At 36.1% G+C, this 18,738-nt stretch overlaps 1 protein-coding gene across 3 annotated transcripts in view; it reads left to right on the top strand.

Moving 5' to 3' along the window:
• Positions 1-18,738, top strand: part of LOC120430545 (protein cramped) — a 129,977-nt gene that overhangs the window by 8,829 nt on the left and 102,410 nt on the right. For 2 of the 3 annotated variants that reach the window (XM_052711359.1, XM_052711365.1), the window contains exons 2-5: positions 73-1,657; positions 8,912-9,712; positions 9,774-9,887; positions 9,953-10,621. In XM_052711359.1, the coding sequence (XP_052567319.1) occupies positions 77-1,657; positions 8,912-9,712; positions 9,774-9,887; positions 9,953-10,621 (3,165 nt within the window). In that variant the 5' untranslated portion in view covers positions 73-76. Of the gene's footprint in view, positions 1-72; positions 1,658-8,911; positions 9,713-9,773; positions 9,888-9,952; positions 10,622-13,526; positions 14,174-18,738 lie in introns of those variants that run through there. The other variant, XM_039595660.2, reaches the window with a different exon arrangement.

Below are 18,738 nucleotides of genomic sequence, written 5' to 3'. Positions count from 1 at the left end.
CAATATACCAAACGCTCCGGAATAAAATCCGCTGCAATTTTCTAATGTGCTTTCTCCAATTTTCTTTTCCAGCATAATGGACACCATCCCGGACGACTCCGGTGGCACCGCACTCGACGCTCCCAAACCGGAGCAAACCATCACCAACCCAACCTGCGAAGATCCTCCCGAACCTGCGTCGTCGTCCTCAGATACGCCACCCCAGCATGACCCGCAGGACGCACCCGTCTCAACATCTCTCATCCCCAAACCGGGGGGCACTTCACTGCCGCCGCCATCTTCCATCGGAAAATCCCCCCTTCCGCACAAACTCACCGATCCGAACCTGCAGCAAATCCCAACGGAGGAACTGCTCGGGTCGGTGACCACGTTCTACCCGAGCGGTGATGCCGAGTGCGGGCACGCGCTGCGAACCAGCGCCCGGGTCATTCACAAGATGCGGATGGATTCGATAAGGGGGACGACGCCGCCACCTGTGGAGAAGAAGGAGACGGGTGGTGGTGGGGGAGGGGGTGCGGGGAAGGCTGGTGGGGCGGGGGGAGGAGGGGGTGGGGGGCAGGGGACGAAGACGCCGAATCAGCCGAAGCAGGTGCGCATGGTTTGGAGCAATCAGGACAAGAATCTGTTTTTTGAGGCGTTGAACGAGTGCGGGAAGGACTTTGAAGGGATTGTGAACTATTTGAACACGAAGAAGCGCCGGAAGGATAGCAATAGTGAGCACGCGCTCAAGGTGAAGGACGTGCGGCATTTGTACTACCAGTTCAACCAGAAGGTGGCGAAATATTTGCACTTTAGCGACGAGGTGAAGAAAGAGGCGCAGGAGCTGTACGCGTTGATCAATTACGGGGAAATGCGGAAGAAGGTTCCGTTTCAGAACAAAAAGTACTTCCACAAGCTGAAGGATCTGGTGTACAAGGGGTTCACGACGATCCGCGAGAAGGGTCGCAACATCCGCATCAAGACGCCTTCGTGCCGAGCGTTGCGGAAGCTCAACCAGCTGGAAGAGTGGCAGGAAGAGATCAAACTGCCCCCTCGGATAGACGTGGTCCTCAAACCGGCCACCGTCGACGCCTGGGGCCGGGTACAATCCCTCGCCCAAAACCCGCGCGTCAAAATCTCCGTCACCCTCCAGAAACGTCTCTCCACGCTGCTCCAACTGCTCCAGCAAAAGTGGCGCCACCAGGACGTCCGCCTCGTCGAACGCATCAACAACCTAAAATCGGCCAGCGCCAGCATCACCTCCAAAGCGTCCCGCCAAAAGGCCCAGCACGAGCTGGAACTGTGCGCCCGCATGGCCACCGAAGGTGGCACCAACGACACAGAATCCGCGAAAGTCCTCCGCTTCACAGCCCCAAAAGAAACCGTAATCCACCGCCCCATGATCAACCTGTCGGAGTTTCTGAGCAGTTACAGCATCTGTCTGAACTCGTACGAGCAGCGGATTGGGGCGAAGGTGAGGGGAGAGGCGCTCTGTTTGGAGAAGCTGAACAGCTTTAAGGAGCGGGTTGGGGCGGGGTCGAAGAGGCAGCGGCACGATAGTGGGTCGGAGAAGCATAGTCCGGACGGGAAGAAGGTGCGGGCGGAGGTGAAGGAGGGGAAGGAGGAGAAGGGAGGGGAGGGTGGAGTGGGGATGACGGTGGTGACGAATTTTAATGAGGTAAGGAAGTTATGGATAGAAAGCTGATAATAGTGTTGATACCAAAGCTGACAAAGATGGTGATCGCGATGACCTGCTATACCTTCTTTATCATGTTCCTATCGGTTTTTTCTTTGCATGAAAAGTGAAGAACTTTTTGTTTTAAGAAGTGTTTTAAATACCCCTGACTCAAGCCGGTTTCAAAAATACCCAAAAAGCAAAAACTGGAAATTTGGTTTATTGAACCTTTTCAAAAAAAAAAAACTCCTGATTTGTCGTATTCTTAAATTAACAAAGTCATTCAATTTGTGAATTTCCTTAAAATTTTGTCATTTTCTTATCCTGTATGTTCAAAATTCCTAAATTTTAAAAAAATTCAGAAATTCTGATATCCTAAAATTAAAAAAAAATAATGGAATCCAACAATTTTGCATTCCTTAATTTTAATCCTAATTAATTTTGAATTCTAAAATCCTAAATTTCCAAAATTTTAAAATACTATAATGCTAACTTCGAGATTTTTTTTAAATTAATCTATAATTGCAATTTTTCAAAAGGTCGTAGCCTTGCTTGAAAACGGCCAAGGTTACGGCCTTTTGTAAAGTTACCATCGTTACCATAGAATTCAAAGATGCTTAAATATTTGAAAAGTTTCTGAATCTAAAATTTTTAAATTCCTGAATCAGATTCTTTGATTCCGATTCTGAATCTGAATATCTAACGTTGAAAAAAAAAATTGAAACACTAAAATTTTAAAAATTTTAAATTCTTAAGATTTAAAATTATTGAAAATTTTTAAATTTTATAATTCTAAAATCCTTTATGCCTAAATTTGAAAAAAATCAGTGTTTTAAGATCCAAAATCTTTGAAAATTTTAAATCCATAAATAAAAAAATCTGAAAGTCTTATCTTCAAAAATTCTACAACCTAAATTCCAAAATTTTGTTCTTAAACATTTTTAAACTTTTAACGAAAACTCTTTAACTATAAAATCCTAAATTTCTGAAACTTTATGCAAATTAAGCACTATAATTTATAAAAAAAATAATAAAAATAAAGCCATATCCAAAAATTCTTCAATTCTAAAAATTTCAAATTCTTGGATCTTAAATTTAAAAATTTATATTTTTGCGAATTTAATGGACTGAACACAGATTTGAAAAAAGTTCAAATGGGGGCACATACCAAGCCTTGGCATTTTTGCCGATTTACTTGTATGTAACCCCTTAAATTATTTTAGATGTTTAATCAAAAATCTAAAATTCTAATATCCATAACTTCTCAAATTAAAAAAGTTATTATGCTAAAAAAAATAAAGCCATATTCAAAGATTGTAAATTCTCATTTTCAGATTCTTGAAACTAAAATTCCAAAATTCTCAAAATAAATCATGAAATTAAATTCCTAAATTCTATTGTAATTTTGTAAGAAATTCAAACTTACAGTTATTAAACCTGAGGTTTTAAATAACCAATAATAAATAAAAATTATAATCGGGACCGTGGTGTAGGGGTAAGCGTGATTGCCTCTCACCCAGTCGGCCTGGGTTCGATCCCAGACGGTCCCGGTGGCATTTTTCGAGACGAGATTTGTCTGATCACGCCTTCCGTCGGACGGGAAGTAAATGTTGGCCCCGGACTAACCTTAAAAAAAACAGGTTAGGTCGTTAGCTCAGTCCAGGTGTAGGAGTCGTCTCCCTGGGTCCTGTCTCAGTGGAGTCGCTGGTAGGCAGTTGGACTAACAATCCAAAGGTCGTCAGTTTGAATCCCGGGGTGGATGGAAGCTAAGGTGTAAAAAGAGGTTTGCAATTGCCTCAACAATCAAGCCTTCGGACACTTAGTTTCGAGTAGGAATGTCGCAATCGAGAACGCCAAGGCAATGCTGTAGAGCGAATAATTTGATTTTTGAAATAAAAATTATAAATTCTAAAGTAATACAATTTAAAAACTTTCGGAGATATCCTAAAATTTATAATATTGTAAATCTCAAATTCTGAAGTTCCTCAATTTTGAAATATCATTGTTTTAAGAATTTTAAATTCTAACATTTAAAAAAATCTTTTCAAAAATAAAAAAAAACATTGGATTAAATTATTATTTTTTAAACTGCTAAAACAGCACTATAAAATTAAAACCTATAAAAATAAATTTCTATATAACAATAGTTTAAAATTATAAATAGGTCCGAAATTAATTGAGTTAAATTTTAAATTCTGAAATTCTTAAATACTGAAAATTTTGCACTGCAAATGCAAGAAACTCAAATTTTAATATCTCGATATTTTATGATGGAAAATCAAATTCTGTAGTTCTAAGATTTTTAATTTCTAAAGTTAAATTTTAAAATTAAAAAGAATCCAAAATTGTTATATGCAGAGTTTTAAAATGCTATTCAAAAATTAACTAATCTAAAATTTCTATTTTTTTAATTTCTGAGTTCTTGAATCATCAAATACTTTTGACACATTCTCCGGCAATGTACACCTTAGGATGAAATTTTGAAAAGCGTGTATGAGCTATTTGGGTATTTTTCCTCGATTCTAGACTATTTGAAGCTTCAAAAATCATGGTTTTCATTAATTGAACTTTTGAATATCATTATGTACAAGTTGGTTAAGTTATGTAACAATTCGTGATAAAATCAGCGTTTTAAAACATTTTTCTAAAAACTCCTGGTTTTCAGCGAAATAAAATCCAAAAATTATTCTTTTGATTGCATTTTGTAGGTTTTAAGATGTACTAAACGGAAATGTCATGGATTTACAGTTTATCTTAAGTTAAGTATTTTTTCAAACTAGTGTAAGTTTACCATTTTATTGCGTTGCAACGTCACGAAAAAGGGACAGTTGTTTATGTCAACAGAAAACTAAACATTCAATCATTTTGATATTTCGGATGCTCTTTGTACTTGGAAAGAGCTTTCAAATGCAACCTAGAGCGACTTAATTGGTTGTCTAGATCCAAAGTTACAACAGGTTTAAGTTTGCGTTGCAACGTCACGAAATTTTAAATCATATTGGTCACATGGCAAAAAAGGTGTATGCGTAGTTGATTGTTGGAGATCAAAGTATAATAAATATTATATATGTTTTATATAATGTTTACGAGCCTATTTACAGAAAAATTGTACATGGGTCATTCACAAATTCCGTCACTTAGGTTTGTAGCAACTCGAAAAAAAGTAGGTATTTTATAAAACTTGTTGAGTAAACAAAATAGAACAATGTTCACAATGGGGAAAAATTCTAAAACTTTCAAAAAAATAATCACGTGGTTACTGGATGGCCCCTTTATGATAAACTGATTTATGTGAGGGTTCATTCTAATTCAACGCAACGAATTTTTTTATCGCACACCCTTATGTAGGCCAAATTACGGTGAAAATCACCAAACAATAATAATCACGTTATTCGATTGTTTTTTTACAAACTTTTGTCACTTTGTTGTTGGACGAACCCTTACCTAAATAAGTTGTATGCAACGTTTAGTTGTTCGCAATTAAAAATGTTATGTTGCGCAGGTGAACAGTTTTATTATTTCCACAAATTAAATTTAAAAAGCACAAAAGTCAACAAAATAAGTTACGTTTGTTTGGGACCATCCATAACTTTGCAACCCCTTAGGGGCCATCAACAAACGATATGGGCACTTAAGTTATAAATTTCTTCCCTCCTGAAAACTTGAAGCCTCATACCTCCCTTCTAAAACTTCCACGTGTTTTGTAAATTTCCCAAAACGATTAAAATATTAAGGGAGCGTTTTTGCATTACGTAACAAAACATTTATATTTTTAGACCCCCTCCACCCCCTGGTAATACATTTCCGATACATTTTTTTGTATAAATCCTCGTACCCCGCCCCCTTCCCCTTGATATTACGGCGTTACGTAATGCATGGACGCAGCAAATCGAGGTTTGATTTTTTCGAAAAACTAATGATTGCATTCGATTTGTTGGCCAATTTTACACTAAAAATGGAAGAAGAACTCCAAATTTGCCATTTAACAGAGCAGAGTTAATGGCGAAACATGAATTGGGTCAGGGTTGAGAAAAAGTCACGCGTTGCAACGTCACGCTACATATTCCCCTCTCAAAAATAGAATATTCGCTTAAAATAATGTTTCAACATTGTTTCTTATAATTCTGTAATTCTGTAATTTCGGAATACATTCGTCCGGCTTCAGCTGAAGATTCATGCTGTCCCATGTTGCATGTTCGAGTGTAAACCTACGGAAAACCTTGCCGCGAGGAGAGGTGAGTGAGAAGTACACGAACCACCTACGACATAATTCCTCGGGCGGCCCAGGTCAACTCGAAGTTACCCCAGGCACCCCCAGTGCAGGACACATTGGGGGTAGAAAGTGGATAGAATTTTCAGTGAATACAATAATTATGACAATAAAGTTTCATATAATCCTTATTCCTTGATCTTACCTTTTGACACTATCAAACCTAGCAATATTACTATTGCATCTTACCATTCCCTTCTGATAGTGTCAACTTCAAACCTTCATCCATTGTGCAATTAACACATAATTTCCGCTATATTCTTCATGCGGAATCGTCGTCTACTTTCTTCTCCTTATTATCACTGAACCACGGCGCGATATTGTTCTCACATTTTTTTGAGCTTCAACGACCGATTGTTATTCACGCACTTATAAAAATACTTGTTCTGTTTCGCGGCTTTGTGAAAAATACACGTGTGTTGGCTTATACAATGACTTTTTTGGTCATCGTATGCTCGCAAGGTACATGAAAGAGAAAAAGAGAAAAAATGGGATTAGTACAATGTAAAATACAATCGAACATTGAATAACAGACTAACACAGAAAGAAAGAAAGAATAAAGAACCCTACAGAACTACCAACTTGTAACGAGAAGTTTACTAGAAAACAACTGAAGTTGTGAAATATGGGACAAGAGACAAGACAAACAAACTTGAAGAGTTAACATATACATATATTAAAATAGATTGAACGTACCTTTATTCATATAAACAGTTATGCCCAAATTTCTTACCAAATTATTTTCAGCAGTTACATTTCTACAATAATGTATTGCGATTCCAAGTAAGAATAATTTAGTAGTTAAAGTTTATGGGGTTAGAGACAAGTAATAGCAATAGCAAAATAAATAGATGGATAGATTTTACTAAATTTTATCTTAAAGAATAGGAAAAATCTAGCTTGTTTTTGAAAATAGCCAATGCACCAAGAGCAAACATACAGCATGTCACGTTCACACCGAATGAAGTAAATGTGATAAACTATATGTCCACTTTCGGGGCACCAGCTTTTTCAGAGTACAGGAAATGATAGAAGGGAGACCCCATTATGTATAGTGGAAGATTTCTGCAACACCTTGGACTCGGACCAGACATTTTGTCTGAAATAAGAGAGAAAGACAAATATTAAAATTGTGGTATTATCACTAAATCCTATCATCCTTTCACCCTCCAAGACATGGTCTATCCTTCGTGCCTTCGTGTCTTGGGTGATGGCGAATTCTACCTTCTTCAATGATCTTCGGACCACCTCCAACTAGAATTCACAACAGGACCTCCCTCGGCTCCAGTTTACAACATGACAGCGACGAGAACACAGCCGAATGGGAGTTGACAGTATCAAATGCATGCTATACCCTTTGCTTTGCTGGATACTTACTTATAGCAAAGGGCGAGAGTCCTGCGACACTCAGCAATCATGAATACTGCCCATTTGCCACTTCAACATTGTTTCTTATAGGAAATTTATTGTACTTTCCGAATCTGTAATAACATATGGTACCTTTTCAATGTAATTTTTGAGTTACAGCCGAAATACTGAAAAAAGAAAAGTCAAAGCGTTGCAACGTCACGGCGGAATGTGTCTTTTGTACTTTGATTCTAAGATTCTTTAATTCAAATATTTGGAAAATATAAGCTTATGAAAATCTAAAATTCTTGACATTTAAATTTTCGAAATTCAAAAATGTCAAAACTCTTAATTCAAAAATTTTAATACTTTGAAATTAAAAAAATTCAAAACTGAAATTAATAAAAATTAGATCTAGTTTATTAAAATTTTGAAATTTTGAAATTTAATAGCTTAAAAATTTTAAAATGCTATAATTCTAGCATTCTGCGATTTTAGATTCCTACTCGATTATCCGAAATTCTTGCTATAATTTTCCTTTAGTTAATCCAATAAAAAAAAATATTTAAAAAAATCACTCTCTAACCTAAAATATGACACCTAGATGCTACAAAGTGATCTGATTGTGTGTAAAATTAAAGGTGGTGACCAAAATGGCGACATTGAGATACTGTAACATATTATTTTGTAATGTTTAAGGCAACCAACAGGTCGAATTTTATGAATTTGGGGTCGTCAAATTGATACATGTTTTTCTTGATTCCCTTATCGCTATAGAGACCGTTTTTTAGCATGAAACATTTTTCTTTAATATTTTTTTAAAAAGTTAACATATTTTGAAAAAAATAAACATATTCTTTATTTGAAAGTTTTTGTATTTTTTATAAAATTCTGAACTTTCAAAAATCTTTTTATTACTTTTTGAATTCTTGCGTTTTTGTGAATCTTTTAACCCATTAAGATTTTTAGATAAAAATCATGTTTTTAATATTTTAAATTTTCTAAAGTTGAACTTTTCAGTACAATCCAGACTTGATTATTCGAAGTTTCGATTATCTAGAGTTCGATTATTTGAAGTTCGATTATCCGAAGGTTTGTATGGAACTTCGGCTGAAAAAATCCGACCCCATTTTAGTTAAATTTGATTAGTAGATTGCCTATGATTCGATTATTCGAAGATTTTATTCGGAAAATCGAGTCTGGACTGTAATGAATATTTAAATTATTAAAATATGAATATCCTCAATTCAAATTTTGTATCTGAAAGTGTTAGACTACCCGTCAAACAACAAAGGTGAAGAGATTAAGAATTTGAGATAAGAAATCAAGCAAGAAAATGTAAATGGGCCAATGTAAGTTTGTATGCAATAAGTGTATCCTGCTCATGTCAGTGATTGCTTACATTAGAAGTGAATTATACGATTTTTTTGTGCAATTATTCGAAGTTTCTATATATAAAGAGCTTTTGGATAGTCGACATTCGGATAGTCGGAACTTTGGATAATCCATTATGTTAGGGTGGTGTTAGGGTTAGGGTGTTAGGGAAACGCGACTTCCATCTTTAATTTGGTATCAACAGTATTTAGTTTCCTTTTTTGATCTTTTTAAAGAAACGTTTCTAAAACCCTAATTCCACCCAGGTTTTCAAATCCCCCAACGCCTCCAACGAATCCCTCGACCTGGCCAAGGACATCGAGCTCAACAGCGACGGCGAGTGCCCTTCCGTGGTCAAATTCCACCCCCTCCTCGGCGGCGCCGTCTCCGACACATCCCTCGACGGCGCGGGACCCGACCTCAAGAGCCCCGAGTCGAACGATTCGCTTCGGTTGGTGGCGGGCGTCAGCAAGATCAAGCTGGAGCTCGAGGCGGGCACTACCGGTGACAACTCGAACGACGGGAACGGGTCGGAAAGCGAACCGACGGTGCTGGCGAAGCAGGAGGAAGGGAGTGGGGAGGATCTGATCAAGACGACGGTCAAGCGGAAGGACTCGAAGGAAAAGTGCGGCAAGCGGAAGGACTCCAAGTCGGGCAGCATGACCGGGCTGAGTGCCTTGCACTTCCGGCCGCTGATTTCCGAGGAGACGATTCAGCGGGTGCGGGAGGGGTGGACGATGCGGAACGTTGGGGATTTGACGGTTGGGGATTTGTACATTATGTTTGGGGAGGAGAACCGGCTGCAGCTGGAGTATGGGTGGGTGCTGCCGAGGGAGGTCAAGACTGAACAGGTGGACGGGCTCAACGGGGTGGAGGTGCTGGAAGGTGGGGTTCAGGAGGTGGCGTTGACTAATGGAACCAATGGGATTGAGGATGGTGGGGGGATGCTGAACGATACGATTGTTTTGAGTGGACGACTCAAGCAGCTGCTCCAGATTGCCAACCTGAGCGAGAAGACTGGCAAGCGAAGGTGCCCGTGCGGCCACGTTTGCGATAGAAAGATTAAGGTAACTAGATTGTTTACCTTTTCGTTTGACAGTTCGATTACAATCAATTTCTTTTTCGCAGAATCACGACCAACTGACCAGTGCTTCCAGTTCGAGCGACAACTTGCTCTTCAAAACACCCAAAGTTCCGAACCGCAACGGCAACGCCGCCAATGCCGGCCAGGCCAACTGTAACGTGAGTGTTTCCGGAAGGTCGCGTTCCACCAACCACCCGAAAATGACTAACTGTTCCACTTTCAGCTCGTTCCCTCACCGCACACCGCCTACAAGCAAACGCGCTGGTTCCGGATGCGCGTCAACCGGCACCAGCTGCCGTCCCACCGGGTCATGCTGGGCGGTGGCGGTGGTGGCCACTACCTGGCCGCCGGCCGCCACAACAACAATAACTCGCCCAAGTCGTCCTCCAGCAACGGATCCGCGAGCCCCTCCTCCGGTTACCAAAGTGCCAGTTCCAGCAGTAGCAACGGGTCCACAAGAAGTTCCGGCTCCCCCAGCATTCGCCGACCCGACGACGACAGTCTAACCAAACTGCTCGAAGACAAGATCACTAGCTACCAGAGCGGCGCGTCCTCCAAAAAGACCCGCTGCGCGAAACTTCCGCCTTCCGGCGGAGACGAAAGCAGCTCGCTGAGTTTGTTTGACATTTCGCTCCCGTCCACGTCATCCTCGCTGCTGGCGGACCTCATGGGAAGTGAAACGAGGACGACGGAGGAGGAACGGGGTGGTGAGGATGGTGCGAGTAGCAATATTACGACCATTTCGACGACCAAGATTCTGCGGGAATCGGCCGATGGAGGGGAGCTCGTGGAGACGGACATCAACGATATCTCGCTGAGTAGTTTCCTCGGGCATCTGGATGCGGTGTACGAGAGCGAGGCGGCGGTGACGGCGCGGAGAAGGGATGGGGATGTAAGTAGTCGGTTTGGTGTCTGGTGTGACATTTTAGGTACTTGAATCTTACGTCCCAAGCCGAGATGGAGTCTGCAACGCAACAGTTTTCAGTTTCTTTGTCATATTGGTCATGTGTAACATAACCACCTATTTTAGTAGCCATTATTGTGGTTTCATTGTTTTTTGCTCGAGGCTCATTTGTCATTTCCAATCAACTATTTGGTCTATGTCAACTAAGCTTCGAATAAACTAAACTAAGCCTAAAGTTTGAATTTTTAAAGCTTATTTAAGAGCAATTTAAATTATTTTTTGAATCATTTTAAAGATATTTTTCAAATATTTTTTAATTCATGTCAGCTATGGAAATTTTTTGACCAATTTTAAACACTTTTAAGATAAGGTTCAGCAAACTTAATCAATTAGAAATCGATTTTAACTTAGTTTTGAACTTGTTTTGCTAATATTTAAATCATTTTCAATCGAAAAAATATAAAATTTAAACAATTTTTTTTGTGATTTTTTTAAATTGTACAATAAAAATTCAAAAGTTGTCAAAATCCATACAAAATGTTTTGCCGATGAATACCCATATTAAAAATAATGTAAATTTGTATATATTTTTAAAATTTGGTATTTTGTGAAATTTGGTGCATTTTAATCTAATTTAGAACAAATTTAGTTAAAATGTTGTGTCGTTTGATATCCACATTGCAAATCCTTAAATTTCCATTCATTTTAAACAATTGATTTTTTTACTTTAAACTTATTATTTTCTAAAAAAATATGTTTCAGATAAACATGTTGAAGTCGGAAAAGATTTTTTTTAATTAGTTCATTTTGAGAAGTTTTTTAAATGGGTTATCGTCGGTTACTGCCGATAAAATTTTCGTATTTTGATAACGATTGATAACGACAATTTTTAACCTGAGGTTATTTTAATCTTTTGAGGTTATAATTCAGTATTTCAGTCTGAGATTTTTTTAGTTTGAGGTAAAAATACAGCTTGAGATTTTTTTTTAATTTGAGGTTATTTTTTTCAGTTTATGGTAATTTTTCAGTTTGGGGTTATTTATTCAGTTTGGGGTTATTTTTCAGTTTGAGGTATTTTTTTCAGTTTGAGGCTATTTTTTCAGTTTGTGGTTATTTTTCATTTTGAGGTTATTTTTTCAGTTTGAGGTTATTTTTTTAGATTGAGGTTATTTTTTCAGTTTGAGGCTATTTTTTCAGATTGAGGTTATTCATTCAGTTTGAGGTAATTTTTTCAGTTGGAGGTTATTTTTTTTCAGTTTGAGGATATTCTTTCAGTTTGAGGTTATTCTTTCAGTTTGAGGTATTTTTTTCAGTTTGAGGTTATTTTTCAGTTTGAGGTAATTTTTTAAGATTAAGGTTATTTTTTCAGATTGAGGTTATTTTTTCAGTTTGAGGTTATTTTTTTCAGTTTGAGGTTATTTTTTCAGATTGAGGTTATTTTTTCAGTTTGAGGTTATTTTTTCAGTTTGAGATTATTTTTTTAGATTGAGGTTATTTTTTCAGTTTTTTAGATTGATGTTATTTTTTCAGTTTGAGGTTATTTTTTCAGTTTGAGGTTATTTTTCAGTTTAGGGTTATTTTTTCAGTTTAATGTAATTTTTCAGTTTGAGGTTTTTTTCAGTTTGTGGTTATTTTTTCAGTTTGAGGTTGATTTTTTCAGTTGGAGGTTAGTTTTTTTAGTTTGAGGTATTTTTTTCAGTTTTAGGGTATTTTTCAGGTTTAGGTTATTTTTTAAGGTTTAGGTAATTTTTCAGTTTAAGGTTATTTTTTCAGTTCGAGGTTATTTTTGTTAGTTTGAGGTTATCTTTTCTGTTTGAGGTTATTTTTTCAGTTTTAGGTTATTATTTCAGTTTAAGGTTATTTTTCAGTTTGGGGTTATTTTTTCAGTTTGGGGTTATTTTTTTAGATTGAGGTTATTTTTTCAGTTTGAGGTAATTTTTTCAGTTTTAGGTTATTTTTTCAGTTTAAGGTTATTTTTCAGTTTGAGGTTATTTTTTCAGATTGAGTTTTTTTTTTCAGTTTAAGGTTATTTTTCAGTTTGGGGTTATTTTTTTTGTTTTAGGTTGTTTTTCAGATTTAGGTTATTTTTTTCGATTTGAGGTTATTTTTTAAGTTTGAGGTTATTTTTCAGTTTAGGGTTTTTTCAGTTTGAGGTTATTTTTTCAGTTCGAGGTTATTTTTTCAGTTTGAGGTTTTCTTTTCAGTTTGAGGTATATTTTTCCAGTTTAGGGTTATTTTCTTGAGGTTATTTTTTTTTGTTTGAGGTTATGTTTCAGTTTAGGGTTATTTTTTCAGTTTTAAGTAATTTTTTAGTTTGAGGTTATTTTTGCCAGTTTGAGGTTATTTTAAGTTTGAGTTTTTTTTTTATTTTGAGGTTGTTTTTTAATTTGAGGTTTGTTTCAAATTGAGGTTATTTTTTCAATTTGATAATATTTTTGTAGTTAAAGGTAATGTTTCAGTTTGAGGTTATTTTTTTCAGTTTGGGGTTATTTTTTTCAGTTTGAGGTTATTTTTCATTTTGAGGTTATTTATCAATTTGAGGTTATTTTTCAATTCGAGGTTATTTTTCAGTTCTAGGTTATTTTTTCAATTTGAGGTTAATTTTCAGTTTTAGATATTCTTTTTAGTTTGAGGTTATTATTTTAGTGTGAAGTTATATTTTGGTTTTTTTAAGTTTGAATTATTTTTTCAGTTTAAGGTTATTTTTCAGGTTTACGAAATTTTAGTTCAAGGGTACAACTCGATTTTGAAATATTTTTCACTTTGTGGTTATTTTTCAGATTGAGGTTTTTGTTAATTTTCAGCTCAGTTTCAGATTTTTTTAGAATTTAAGAATTTTAGAAATTTAGAACTCAACACAATTTCACAAAAAACACACATTTCTCCGTTGCAGCAAATGAACATCAGTATTATCAGCGAGTCCAGCGTGGACTACATCGCGCGCTTCGAGGACATTGCCGCCGAGCTGCGGGCGCAACAACAGGCCCAGGAACAACAACAGCAACAGCAGCAAGAAACCGTCGCGGAAATTGAGGTGCATCGCTCGTAAAACAAAAATACAGGATTTTTTGTCCCTTTAGAGATTAACGTTTTAGGATTTGTTAGGAACAAAATTTATTCGGAAAAAAATTCATACGTATTCTGTTTAGCTCGTTGTGTTGGTTAATTTATGAAATTAAAATTCGAAAAGGCAAAAGTGTTTTAGCATGGCGTAGGTTTCGTTAAGCCGATTTATCGTAGGATATCGATCATTAAATGACTTGATTTTATCTCTTTTCGCGCTTTACTCGACGACGACGATTGTTGGTTGAAATTATTCGAAAGCTTTATCGTTAGATTTTTACTCAAAAATTATCAGTTAGCGATTTCGTTTTGTTGCTCGAACAAATACACACAAACAAAGTAGAAGCAAATAGCAGTTACACAAACACAAGTAATCTTACATGCGATATTATGCGAACTGATTATTAACCAATGTACACCGTAAATTTGCAAAATTATTAACAAAAATATCAGTTTCATCTCGAACCTATACAAGAATTTACTTGTTTGCAATTTATTTTTAAGCTGATAATTTCACAGTCCTTCGATTTCAAGCTAAACTAAATTTAATCAATCTGTATGAATAATCAAACTGGAATGCGATATCAAACCAACTCCAATTCCATTAAACTGTACCATTGGAAGTGACTCCGTGAATCACACTCGTCCGAGTTAAGTGGAAGTTTCAGCAGAAATGAGTTTGCGATGTCCGATTGAATTGCATGTGCCAAATGACACAGCATCTCTCGCACATGCATCTCACTTAAGTTAATTGATGAGGTCGTTAAGGACGCCGAGGTAATTGACGTTGACGCTGGGGAAGTTTTTGTTTCTGTTGTTCTGTTTTGTCTCACGAGGTGAATGAATTTGACTCCGTAGTGTTGGTTTGATTGTCTAAAGTTCGAGACAATATAAAAGAAAAGAGTCAAGCAGCGTTTGTCTGGCTTAATTGATATTGAAAACAAATCACTCAAGCAAGGTCGATTGGAATTGAACGTAAAGCGATACACACAGTCAGTTATAGTTGCTGCTCTTGTCACCATTTTTTTCGGGGGAGATAACAGTGTCTCTGTGTTATTATCAAACACCAAACTAATACTAGGTATTTGGATGTCTGCAGCGTAAAAAGGTTTGCCCAGATTGCTTATCAGCTGGGGATCGTGTGAGCTGGCATATTGGGAGAGCGATTTTTTTGTTACCTACTAATTTTTTTTTGGCAGAGCTGTATGATAACAAGTCGCTTTGTGAGTGGTAAACTGTGCGATATTCTATAGCTAGTATTTCTCAAATGATGAGGAATTGAACAATTTTTGAAATGGAATGATAATGTAAAAAAATCGAATGTATTTGAACGTGTTTTAAGAAAATAATATTCGTATCTTATGAGCAGTTCTCTACGAAATCGTTTTTTTTCTTTAATTTTAATTTTTGTATTTTTTAATCCGGCTGAAACTTTTTTGGTGCCTTCGGTATGCCCAAAGAAGCCATTCTGCATCATTAGTTTGTCCATTTTGGCAGCTCTCCATACAAAAATGATTTATGAAAATTTGAAAATCTGTATCTTTTGAAGGAATTTTTTGATCGATTTGGTTCGGCAAAGTTGTAGGTATGGATAAGGACTACACTGAAAAAAATATGATACACGGTAAAAACAAATTTGGTGTTTTGCAAACTCTTGAAAAAAATCATTTTGAAATGCTGAGAAAATTCTTTATATTTTGTTTTTATGAACTTTGTTGATACGACCCTTAGTTGCTGAGATATTGCCATGCAAAGGTTTAAAAACAGGTATGTTGATGTTATCTTAGTCTCTCCCTAACAACCCATCATTTTCTAATGTCGACATCTCAACAATGAATGGTCCGATTTTCAATGTTAAAATATGAAACATTCATGAAATTTTCCGATCTTTTTGAAAACAATTTTTTTAATCAAGACTAACATTTCAAAAGGGCCAAACATTCAATATGCGTTACATGAATTTTGAAATGTTAATTTCTTAATTTTAAAGTTTTTTAATTCTAAAACTATTTAAATCTGCAATTCAAATGTCTTCCAATTCTTATTTCAAAATTTCAATTTCTTATTTTCTAAATTTGGATTGTTTTAGTTTCTTTTTTTGGAAACTTCATAAAATTATTTTTTTATAAATTCTTTAAATCTTCCAAGATTTTTATATTAAAAATTCTAAAATTCTACTTATCTTCCATTTGAAAAATTAAGAGATTCACAAATGTTGAAATTATAAAATCCATGAATTCTACAATTTTAAAATTCTCAATTTCAGAAAAAAATATGTTTAAACATTCTGAAATTGTGTACAATTTTTATATCCTTTAATATTAATTTGATATTTTTTTATCTTTCAAGGTTTAAAAAACAATTTCGATAATTAAAAAATTCTGAAATTCTGTAAATCATTTTTTTTATTTTAGTTAAAACTAACTTTCCGAATTTATAATCAATGAGCGTTCTTTTATTACGTAACGCAAAAAAAAGATTTTTGGACCCCATTTTCTCTCGTAACAAAATTTCCCTACATTTTTTAAATTTATGAAGCGTAACACGGCTTTCCCTCCCCAACTGCGTTACGCTCTCCTAACGCGGATAATCGAAACTTCGGATAATGGAGGCTTTGGATAATCGAGTCTAGACTATATCTTATTATATTTTTGTAAATAAAAAAATCTTGGATTTTACAATTCTAAAATTCTTGAAATATATAATTCTAATTTCTAGATTCCTATTTTTCTAATTTTTGAAATCCTTCTATTCTACATTCCTAAAATTTTCATTGCTAAAAAAATATTTTTTTTATTTTTAAGATTTTAAAATTTGTATTTTTTGAAAATCTGAATTTCTTTAAATCTAAAGCTAAAATTAAAAAAAAATTGTTTGAAAATTTAAAAATTCTGAGATCCTTCAAAATGTAATGTTCCATTAGGGTTCGTTCAAAAATTACGTCCATAAATAGGGGGGGGGGTCAGGGGTTTGTGACTGCCCGTGTTAAAGGAATAGGAAAAATGCGTGACAGAAGGGGGGGGGGTCTGAAATCCCGAAAATCACTGGACGTAATATTTGAAAAAAACGGAATCGACGTAACACCTTATAATGTGGCCCTCTTAAACCTTGCGGTTTCGTCTACGGATCCACAGGCGTGTATCGTTCTTTTTGCGACAAGACTCCGCCTCCCGGGTCTCCTAAGTGTGAAGGTATGGCACGGGGAGAGGGCACCGAATACCTATATTAACACTTAGAATTTTTTGCGTCCGCCCCGGGATTCGAACCGACGACCTCTGGATTGTGAGTCCAGTGCGCGGTCCGATTGATCCACACAGGCAGACGTAATATTTGAACAAACCCTTATTCTTAAATTCTTATATAATTTATATTTTTTAATAACAGTATTTGACAGTTTTTAAATTCGTTAAATATACAATTCTTAATTTTCCAGATAATATTTTTCTTTAATTTCCACAAATGGACAATTTAAAATGTTAGATACTTTAATCTTCAAATATTTTTTTTCTGGCAGGTTTTTTTTTAATTGCCGGGAATTTTTTTTTATTTTTTTTTAAATAAAAAAACTAAAATATTTTTTGTTTGATTATCATTATTGCAATAATTTAACCTAAATGAAAATTTAATCTTTCATTAGGAATATATCATTAAAAATTCCAATGTTACTACACTTAATTGTAATAAAATATTACGTTAGGTATTTTGGCCTTCCTCATCTTACTGACTATAAAAACCATCGAAAATTAACTTCTTAATTTGACCTCCTATATAGACCCACCTTCACGTATACATATTGAATCGAATTCTGAGCAAATGTCTGTGCGTGTGTATGAGTCTGTGCACAGAAAAAAATGCAATCAATTATCAATTATTGACTGAACCGATTTGGACCGTTATAACCGTCTCATAAGACCCTAGTTAATTTTATGAAGTTGTTGTAAATGGAAAATAAATTCATAAAAAAATCGTTTGTCCAAGTCTAAAAATGAAGATGACGTTAACCTTAATTTTTTTTTTAATTTCTTGAAGAAATGATACATTTTAGACTTTATTCAGAACCTTCTGCCCCACTCCCCAGTCGACACGATGTCAATTCCTTCGCTGGAGACACACTCTCGTAATTTTTATATCACCACGATATCAGCACGCGAAAACCTTTTTTTTCTCAATTTGCGCGCGGGTTTGCGCTCTCCCCACAACTACCTACACACAGCTCTTCCAATTCTGTGTTGGTTGATCAAACCCCTTACTCCTCGCGTTGATTCAGTGATAGTGCGGCCGTTACTCAGTTAAGGCGAACGTGACGATTTCGCGGAATATAATGTGGAGCAGTACAGCTGGCGAGGGCTGATTAATCGCCGGTTTTATCACGATCGCGCGGGCAAAACACTGATTGATAAGATTAAGTTGGAAGAGTGTGGCTGTGTGCTGAGAGATAGATAGTACAGCCAGCAAGATTACATCAGAGTTTTAGTACGAGATGAAAACGAAAACTGCTGGAAGGTCGTCCGTGAACGTGTGAGATATTCAGCAAAGTGGTTTAGAATAAATAGTTAAAACACAAATCTTGAATCAAAACTGACCATGGTCAAGGATCGTTTGAGCGAGTTGAAAAGTGTAAGTGAGCATTTGTTTGTTACGTTACAAGTCGATCTTGGTTAGTCTCTCTGCGTACTAAGAAGCCAGCTGGTCACTTGTACAGCGACCTAGAGGTTGTTAAGACCGCCGAAGGCGGCCGGCGTACGGACTGCATTAGCCGGGGTCCAATTAGTGTCAATTAGATTCAGTCGCGAACGTCGGCGGAGCGAAAAGTTGAACGGGACTGCACGCGAATTGAGAGTGAAGAAAGGAAATTTTGCAGTCTGAAGTATACGAAAGAAAAATAACTGTCGTAAAACTTGTTTCCAATCTTTTCTCACCTGTTGAAGGCGTTTTTAAAGGTGACACTTAGTCACATGTGATCAGTGCTAAGTTCTACAGAAGAAAACTGAGAACTGGAACTACCGATCGTAAACTCCCTTAAACAAAGTCATCGTACTCCC

This window comes from Culex pipiens, chromosome 1 (genome assembly GCF_016801865.2).
Source record: "Culex pipiens pallens isolate TS chromosome 1, TS_CPP_V2, whole genome shotgun sequence".
NCBI classification, from domain to species: domain Eukaryota; kingdom Metazoa; phylum Arthropoda; class Insecta; order Diptera; family Culicidae; genus Culex; species Culex pipiens.
This window is presented reverse-complemented; position numbering and strand designations above follow the sequence as displayed.